Here is a 10,051-nt window from a genome sequence, read left to right as displayed (position 1 = left end):
TTTGTCTGTTGGGCTTCATAAAAATGTTAACAGTATTGAAGAATTTGTACATAAATGCAAATATCAGAAAATATTTCTCTCTCTCTATACATATATATATATATATATATATATATATACATATATTAACATATATAGCTTTTCAATAACTGTAATTGTAATTATGAGCATAAATATTATTTAAAGACTAACTTTTTATTTATTTTGTTAGTAAACGCCTTATACAAGCGTTACAATAAAAAAAAAAACAGTCCTTAAGGTCTTCCCGGTTGGAATGCGGTTTCCTAACCATTCCTCGGCTGCGGTGTGTATTTCAGTTGGCCCACATTTGGACCACCTTAAATATTCTGCTCTCTCATTACAGTGACACACACACACACACACATTCACACTCACCGCCACGGGAGCGCGCGGCGGCTGAGCGGCCCTGTCAAATCACTACGGAGGTGACGCGCAGCCCGAGGACTTACATAAAACTACTCCGAGGACTTTTCACTCTTTTAACGGCTAAAAGTCGCTTTACTCGCCCGTATCTCGGACGAGGAGGCCTACACGTCGTGGAAATAAAAAGTTGTGGTAGTTTTGAACTTCTACCAGAGGCTTGTTTCGATTAAAGACAACAAAAAGGTTTTTTTTTTCGGCTGAGAGGCACTCGGGACGCGAAGCTGTCGAGGACCGAGAGGAGGGGGGGGATTTCTAATCGTCTCCTTTTCAGTTTTTTCGAGGGCATGCGAGTCTTCTGAACACGCCCGGACCTGTTAACGCGCACATAAAGCCGGGATAAAGCCACTTGTAGCTCACTTTGTTTCTTCTGAATTCAACATGCTGCCGAATACGGCGCTTTACGCCGCGAAGAAACGGAAGAAGCCCGTCCAGAAAATGTAAGTCAACTCCCCAAACACCGCAAAGCAAAACCTCCGAGCACTCTGAGGTGTCTGAGGTGACCGGAGAGCTAAAGACAGACGTTTTATTGCACTTTATGAGCTCCGTGTTGTGGTTTATACCAGCTTTATAACGCGTTTTACTGTTTACTAATGTAATACTACAGTTGTGCCAGTACGGGCAGTCCCTTTGACCTTCCATAGAAGCTAGGACGTGTAATCCTGTTAAAACACCTCGCTTTGGTGGCTTTTAATGTTTATATTGAGCAACAATCTGTGTGTTTTTCTCCCCAAAGCACGCATACATGTCACAGTGAAGCTTTCTAACACCAGGGATCTCTTTTTCCTTTTTTTAGGTGCAGCTGTGCAAACATCCCTGCACTACTCCTGTATTATAGCCTGCGTTACATTGTAATAAGCGTGTTTGTGCCCTCTATGTGTGTGTGTGCAATAGTAGCTGGCTTGTTGAATCCATAAGGCTATAAAGTCTATTTTTCCCTGCAGTGGTTATGCAATGCTGGCCAGCCACCGCGAGGTAATGTGAAGTGCTGAGGTCCAGCAGCACTGCGTGGAGAATAAAGTTAACTGTTGCTTCAGTATCATTTAAATCTAATTATACCATCTAGGACAGCTGGCCTTCCCAGACTGATCTGTGGCCTTTAAAAACTCCTTAAAGGACTCCTCAGAAGTGGATGGTGCTGAACTGGGATTTATCTTTTGAGTTTTTGTTTGAGTGTGCCCTGTAGGCGGGGAGGTTGACACCGTAAAGACTGAAACCCCACATCAGAAATCTCATCGTACCACCTTCCTGTGATTCTACTTATGATTTTAATATATGTATAGTATCTTTGTTTCCCTCTTGATTCCCCAATCAGGACGCCTCAGAACCCCCCCCCAACGGCGCAATTTGAAAACTACCTCTGCATAGAGAAGGAACCATTTTTGGACGGAGTTTTGCTCATTTCATTATCCCGTTTTTGTAGGGAAGCCAAGCACAGTGAATCTTTGTTCTTCTGTGCTTTGTCAGAGATGATGTTTCAGGACTTATTAGAAGCCCTTCGAACGCTGCTGCAGGTCCCTGAGGTCTTCAGTTTGGGAACCACAAAGTTATTCTTTGCACAAAAACAGAAGAACAGAGCCCTCAGATTGCCCAGCCCTCTAAAGTGAAAAAAATAGAGATATTACTAATGATAGGCTTATTGCTCATGAATTTTGCTGTGAATAAACCACTAGAAGTGGACTTTTCTCTTGCCACTGAACTAGAATGTTCTTAAAGAAACAACAATTCAAACTGGATGTAAACTAGTGGGAAAAAAATCTCTTCATTGACACTTAAACCAACTGGTGCTCATGTGATTTCTGTAGACTGGAGGAGCTGGGACTCTAACCATCGACCTTCTGATTGTAATCCAGTACTCTGGTACGCAATGGCCACATAGTTTAAAAAACATTAATAAATCTGCTTCAAAGATCCTTTAGAGGCCCCCTGTGGTGCTGATGGATGGAAGATACTGTATAGGAGTGAGGATGTCTAAAGGATCAAGTAGATGGTGTTGCTGTTTCCAAAGTCACCACAAGTATGTAAGTCTATTTTAGACCCTTTGGGAAAGAACCCTTTAGAGGTTATATAAAGCACCAGGCTCTAATTGTTCTACTTATATTATTCAAGGTGCTTTTCTAGAGGTTCTCGAAAACACCATCCTGAAGTATCCTCATCAGACCTCTCATAGGGGTGTAAATAACTTTGGAGAGTTTTTATAAAGCACTGTATTTGAGTCTTGGACACATTACGCTGCTCTGCAGGCTCTCCAGAGAACAATGCTCAGTAAGTTAATAATAGACCCTTAACCATACTGTTAAGACTTAGTAGCACCATGGGCCACTGTATGGGAGTCCTCTAAGGCATCATGGGGCACCATAACATCCTGTTGCATTTCAGCTGATATCCTTAGTTATGTTGTTGCCTTTGTAGAGGATCTTCTATAACCTTCTATCACCATATTTAAAGTGCTGTAAAGAGCCTTTAAAGAAGTTCTGTATAGCACCATGGTTCAGTTTAAACAACTCCCGTGAAGAACTTTCAGAGGGATTCTCCAGGGGGGACATAGTTAATTCGAAACACTGAAAATCGAGGAAAGAACTTTAGATTGGTTCTCTATAGAATCAGTGTTAATTTCCAACACTTAAACATGCAGGAGAGAACCTTTAGAGGGTTCTTTGTAGATTCTATATAGCCCCGTTGATCATTTACACCCTTAAAAGTGCTTTAAGGACCTTGTAGAAGGGTTCTCTGTATCAAAGTGCTTGTTTTAAACTCTTGAAAGTGCAGCACAGAACCTTTAGAAAGGTTCTCCATAACAGCATGGACATTTCAATCCATTAAAAGTGCTATAAAGAACTTTTAGAAGGGTTCTCTAAAGCGTCCTGGGGATATATATTGTTCGAGACCCTTTGCTGTGCCATAAAGAACCCTTTGCTCTCAGCCACGCTGGCCTCCTCACTGTGATTTTTACCAGTTTGTGATTTTTAGCTTTAACAAGCCAGACGGAGTGTTAACTGCCCCGTACAGAACCACAGGCCTGAGCAGGGACCCACGGCAGAACCCAGCCAGAACCGCGGTTTCAGTGTATGTGTGCGTATGTGTGTGGCACTACCTGCATTAATCATAATCAGGACGTAGAGCGCTCTCACGCAATGTTTCCACGAGGGAGGAGGGAGGGAGGATGGCGTAATCTGAGACTCGCTCTGTTTTTTCTCCTCCTCCTCCTCCGACTGCCACAACATACTTTTTTCCTGTCTTTTTCCTTCTCTCTCTATGTGTTTTAGGGGAGTTTGTTTTTTCCCTCCCTCCCTCCACTCAAATTAACATAGTTCAGTGTCACGCAAAGGGTTACGTAAGTCTGCCATGTTCAGTTTTTAGGAAAAGTTTGTCTTTCTTTTCTTTTTTCTTTCAGGAAACAGTGTTGAGTGAGGGAGTTGTGAGTGTGAGAGTCAGTTAAGCCCACAGAGAGGTCTGGAGGCGGCGTTACAGCAGCCTGCCCTGCGGCAGTGTACCTTTATGTTTACACTGTATTGTACAAGGGAAGCATTTAAATTTATGGTAATGTCCATGTGTGACAGAGACAAAGAGACGGCGGATGGATTGTACAAAGTTGTAAAACAATAACAAGAAGGTTGAATTGCACAACGAGTAGCCAGAAGTATTTGGACATCTGCATGAGAAATGCTTGCAGGCGTTCTTGACGTATCAGCCTCCACATTTTGGAGCCGGCTGCAGAAACTTGCAGTGATGTTAGGAAACGAGGGCCTGCTCCATTTTGGGGTTAAACTCCGTCCCAGAGGTGTTGGAGGAGGCTACTTGACTCCTTCCCACAGATGTTTTATTGCAGCTGGATACTGGACTTCAAAGTGGTGCCAATTCAGTTGAATAACGGTTACTTTTTAGGTGCGTCAAAGCAACAAAAAAAAAACTTTCCTGGACTTTACAAATTGCCTTGTGAATGTAAAACTAAGGCATTCCAAATTCAGCATAATAGCCTCACTTGGGAATTTCTTTCATTGCAGTACCGCTGGCTGCCACTGGGACATACTAGTGTCACATCCGGCTCTCTCGCTGCAGGACGGGAAAACACCAAAGCATTCTTGAGGGGTTCTCCAATGAACGATGACCCATTTTAAACTCTTTAAAGAGCAATGAAGAACCTTCAAGAGGTTCTCTGTAGCACCGTGGGTCATTAAAAACCTTTAAAAAGTTTTTTTCTGTAGCATTTCAGTCCCTTAATACCCTGAAATATCCAGTAAAGAACCTATTATTTATGGTTATTCTCATAGTAGTACAATAATGAAACTTTAGGAGGTAGCACCATGGTTCATTTTAAACCCTTAAAAATCCTTTAGATTGGTTCTCTATAGCACCACTGTTGATTTTAAATTGTCAAAAGTGCACTAAGATAATTCAGACTGGTCCTCTTTAGCACCATGGTTCCTTTTAAACCCTGAAAGTCCAGGAAAGAACCTTTAGAAGGGGGTCTTTGGATTACAGCCATACCACCCTGAACCTGCCGATCTCTAAGCAGAGTCGACCCTGGTTAGTAGTGGATGGGGTGTAAAGTTTTGGGTGGCTGTGACTCAAGAGGTGGAGTGGGTCATTTACCAATCAGAACGTTGCTGGTTTGATCCCTGGCTCCTCTAGCCTGCATGTTGAAGTATGTTTGGGTAAAATACTGATCCCTGAGCTGCCTTTGATGCATCCATTTGAGTACGAGTGTGTGAATTTTAAGTTAAAAAGCACTTGTGTGAAAGAGGCATGTGAGAGAGTGCTTTGAGCACTAAAAATTAAGTAGGAGAGCACAATGTAAATACCAGTCTGTTTACCTTCTCTACAGCAGCATGGTTTGTGGTTCATGTTGTTAAAAAAAACAGTGTAAACAAGCTAAGGATATTAAGGATTCTGCTAACTGCTCTGAGACTGAACTCACATGGGAATAAAATGGTTAGATGTTGCTGCTAAGGTTTTGTTTTGGTGCTCTATGCGATGGGCCAGCTTTCAGCAGAGGCACTGTTTCTTCTTAGGACTGACATGTGACGAACACGAACGTCCCAACTTTCACTTCCTGGTTGTCATATCAAGGTCAAAACATCATGATGCCACTGAGTCCTTGGAGTAAAAGCATATAGGCATATTTATGTTGGCTAATAAAGCCAACATTTGGATTAATGGGACTTTTGGAGCAGGTAATTTGAGAAAGTCCCACTTCATTTCTTATGAGTATGCGATGTGTTGTGTTGCATTAAATAATTGTTAAAAACAGTGTGATGAGTGTGATGAAGAACTGAAAGTCTCTAAAAGTTCCAGATTTGTATTTTTTATTTTTCCTGGAACGGTGGGAAAATATCCTTAACAGCTGTAGCTTGTGCCTAACAAAAAGTCTTAAAAATGCCAAATTATCCCGTGCTTAAGCCTGTCGGGATGTCAGTTTAGGCCTGGAATAATTTAAAAACAACTGTGTGGTTATAATGGCATAAGTTTATAAAGTACTTTTCTTAAAGTTACAAACCGCTTCATAGAGATAAACTAGAAAAAACTATTTCAATTTTTTAAAAAGTTACAGCCCAATTGAAGTTTTTTGAGACCAATATCGATATTTGATTATCATAAAAACCTGATATATCGGCCGATATTTTTTTGTCTTTCAGACACATGAAACATAAACAGATCTCCCTCACATTTCTAATGTTGTTTAAAAAAATTTGTTCATGCTTTTCTCAACTTTGCTCTCGTCAGCTGGTTGTCAGCTGTAGCGTTCCAAACACGTGCGCCCAACAGGGAAGTTGTGCAATGCCAAAACTACATAACATGAACATTCATAACATGCCTAAAGGATGTTTCTCTTGTCTTTTTTTGCCTTTTAAATTTTCATTTAATTTCCGTTATGAATGCTGATACAGGTAAATCGTTAATAACTAATATGGGCTTACATATCAGCCCTGCTAATATATCGATCAGTTTCTAAAAAATAAAATCCCTGGGAAGAACAAAAAAGAGCAGAATATCTAAAATAAATAACACTATTAGTGACAAACCAAGGACTAAAACTACCGTAAACAATCATAACAGCCTTTCACTAAATTAATGTTTCACAGTTAAAGTCACAGTTCTGGTCTCAGTGTGGAGACTGTCAACCAGCAAAGGCGAACTGAGACATCAGAGTAACTAACATAGCCCATGGGGGTTAATAAATCCTGCACGTACTTAAGAACAAGGACATCTTTATGTTGAAGATTTTTCCTCAATTTTAACTGCAGTAGTAGGAACAAAGACAAGGAGAGGTTGGGGCAGATAGGGAAGATGCTGGAAAAGTACTAAGAAACACAAGAAATGACCCCAAAAGAAAACTATGAACAGACACTGAACTTGGCAAACAACTCCAGATCAACTCGGGTGCTTCTTTCACTGAGCTCTTTCATACTTGGGTTGTGAAACAGGTGTTAAATTGCAGGTATGATATTGGCTCTGGTGTCTTAATTCCAGCAGGGAACAGGCGCCAAAATCATCTTTAGTTTCTATTGTTCTGAAAAGGTGTCGTTGGCGCGTCTGAGACAAAAGTGCCTTTGTGTGAATGCAGGGGAGTGTTTCTCTGAGTCCAGCACACCCCCTCCTGACCCCCCCCCCGCTCTCTCTCTCTCTCTCTCTCTCTCTCTCTCTCAGACACAAACACACGTAACACACACTCATATTTACAGTCCACGCCCCTTCCAGGACAGATCTGGCAGATAAAGCGAGCGGCAACAACACTGGCCGCTCATTGTTCTTGCAGGGAGCTGTGCTGTGAGGAATGCAGCGATAGCCATCTCGCCTCGATTTCAGATATGTCGTGTTTTGGAGTATTATTGGAAGCAGATGTCTTATTTACAGCAGGGTTAGCCAAGCAGGGCTTCATCAGGGGCCGTGCTTTACACATACGTGTTACACTTACAGCTCATCCATTCAGCCTACAGCCATTCCCACAGAGGCTGCAGGCTTTTAATAGTTACAGCAAAGTCACTTTTCCTGCACCCCCTTGCTGTATTTCACATTTTAGACTGCAAGCGTGTTTACAAAATTAACGTCTAAGATCACAGCAAAGTTTAGAGATGCAGGCTGTTTGGTTCCTAATGTCATTTCTAGATATAGATAGTTGTTTTTTTTAAACAGTAACACAGTGAAGTCATGCTGCACTCACTTTAAGGTCAGTCCACATGAAATCAGTCATAGCTGAGCAAAGCTGCCGCTTGACTTTCTCATAATCAGCTGATTTTTTTGTTTTTGTTTAAAAAAGCACAATATCCATGTTAAATTTTAGCTTCACGCTATGAATATTTTCCAAGTTGAAGGCCCTGAGACTTTGAAAGGATGGGGGAAGGTTTTCTCAACTTTGTTGGGGGAAAAAAGGGAGTCTTGAGACCTCATATCCATATTCAGGGCTAAAAGACAAGCACCTTTACCCTGGACGTTTGAACAGTTTTCTCATAAGTCACTGGAGAAAAATACAAAAGCTGTAGTTTGGGTAAACATGTGGGATAGGCGGTGGCTCAAAACAAGTTACAGCATATGAAAGGTCTCCCTTTTACCTACATTTTGATACCACACTCATCTTGCTGCAGTTCCTTCTGGGTCACAGTGGTTTTCTAACATAGTCAGATTTGAGCTCTGTGTAATGTTTCAAAGGTTAAAATCAGCTGATTGTGAGGGGTCAGGTGGGAGCTGCTGACTGATTTTTTTTTTCTTGAAATGACCATGGCTTATGATTAATATTTGATGTCATGTTTTCTTTTATATTGCTAAAGGAAATTTGTCAACTTTAATCTTGAGTCCAGCCTCTAGCAAGCAAATATGCAGTATTTATTTATGTATAATGGTGTATAGACGGCAATCACACAGCAATTCAACCCCACCTTATTTAACTTGTTTAAAACACACAATAGACAAATCTATGGTTAAAAGCCTACGAGATGAAATTATTGCATAAAAGCAGAACTGGTGCAAACATGATGTAACTCAGACATAAACAGACACTAAAGCCTTGTCTCAGCACAGTTTCATTGAGTCTGAATTTAACATAATTCATAGTAGCCTGCTCTTATTGTTGAAATGCAGTTTAGTCTTTTATAAGTAAACATGTAAAAAGAACACTATGTGGAAAAAAACATTCACTTATGTGCACATTACACCTGTAGGGGCTGCTTGGTAAAAGAAAGCCATGCTCCTGGTGCACAGACTTTGCGCTGATGTTAATGCCAGAGGAGGTTTTGGAGAGTTTTATGCATGATGCAGCTCAGCACTCGCACACTCTGCTCTATAATGGCATGTGGTCTAAGTGGCTGTGGTTCTAAAAACTTCTGCTTTGCAATAACGTTGATGGTGGGTTTAATAATAAGTAGGGAAATATTACATAAACTAAATTGTTGCAACACTGGCATGCTGTTACAGCATCGCACTCAAATTCATTGAGCTCTTTAGAATGATCCCTTCTTTCACAAATGTTTGTAAAGGCAGACTGCATGGCTAGCTGCTTGGTTTCTACACCTGTGCAGTGCAATACTTTTGTACTTGTAATGAATTTCAGTCATGACTTTGTCATTTTGATCTGTTTTTGACTCAAGAGCAAGAAGAAAACTTTCTAGCTGCTATGCTGTAGTTAAAGCACTGGGTCAGTTGGGATGTGATGGTTTGTTAGTATAATTAGTGGATCATGTCTGTCAGCGGTTGGGTGGAGGCGAGGAAGAAGGAACCCAAACGCAGGACTCGCAGGTAGGTGACGATTTATTATAAGGAGTGGATGAACAGAACAAAGGGAGAAAATGGCTGGCTGGACGACTGACTGAAGCACTGACTGACTAACGGAACATACAGGCGGAGAGACAACATCACAATAACATCAATGACACGACAGAGAACTGGTGAAACCGAGGAACTTAAATACACAGGTTGAATGATGACAATGATTGGAAACAGGTGAGTACAGGGCTGAACATAAGCTGACTAATGACACGGGAGACAAGCTGACACGGGAAAAGACAGGAAGTGAGAACATTAATGTGGCGAACCAAACTGAACATGAACAAACTGAAATCACTGGGTCAACGACCCAGGAACCCTGACAGTACCCCCCCCTTCAAAGGCCGGCACCCGACGGCCAAAAGAGAAAGAGAAGAAGAAAAAAAAAACCAGAACAGGGCGGGCGGAGGGGGCCCAGGACGGAGGGACGGAGTCCACACCAAGACAGTTCAGGTGGGCGCCCCCGCGGCCCGTGGCCGAGACGAGACAGTTCAGGTGGGCGCCCACGCGGCCCGTGGCCGAGACGAGACAGTTCAGGTGGGCGTCCACGCGGCCCGTGGCCGAGACGAGACAGTTCAGGGGGCCGACCGCGTGGAAAGCAACGGCGGCGACGTGGGCACAGTTCGGGGGGCCGGCCGTGCGGAAGGCGACGGCGGCCACCCAGGCGAAGGCGGTCGGGGGGCCGGCCGTGCGGAAGGCGACGGCGGCCACCCAGGCGAAGGCGGTCGGGGGGCCGGCCGTGCGGAAGGCGACGGCGGCCACCCAGGCGAAGGCGGTCCGGGGGCCGGCCGTGCGGGAGGCGACGGCGGCCACTCAGGCGAAGAGGGTCCGGGGGCCGGCCGTGCGGGAGGCG

At 43.0% G+C, this 10,051-nt stretch overlaps 1 protein-coding gene across 1 annotated transcript in view; it reads left to right on the top strand.

Annotated features, from left to right (window-relative positions):
• The first annotated feature begins 404 nt into the window (after positions 1–404).
• ahr2 (aryl hydrocarbon receptor 2) overlaps positions 405–10,051 on the top strand; it is a 99,781-nt gene continuing 90,134 nt past the window's right edge. Inside the window, exon 1 of the mRNA XM_085348961.1 lies at positions 405–881. Within this exon, the coding sequence (XP_085205087.1) occupies positions 823–881 (59 nt within the window). The 5' untranslated portion in view covers positions 405–822. The remainder of the gene's footprint in view (positions 882–10,051) is intronic.

The sequence above is a fragment of the Diplotaxodon limnothrissa genome, linkage group LG23 (genome assembly GCF_057381915.1).
Source record: "Diplotaxodon limnothrissa isolate DT_005_m linkage group LG23, D_limnothrissa_male_GT1.1, whole genome shotgun sequence".
NCBI lineage: Eukaryota > Metazoa > Chordata > Actinopteri > Cichliformes > Cichlidae > Diplotaxodon > Diplotaxodon limnothrissa.
Note: the sequence above shows the minus strand (reverse complement) of the source record. Positions and strands in the feature narration are given on the sequence as shown.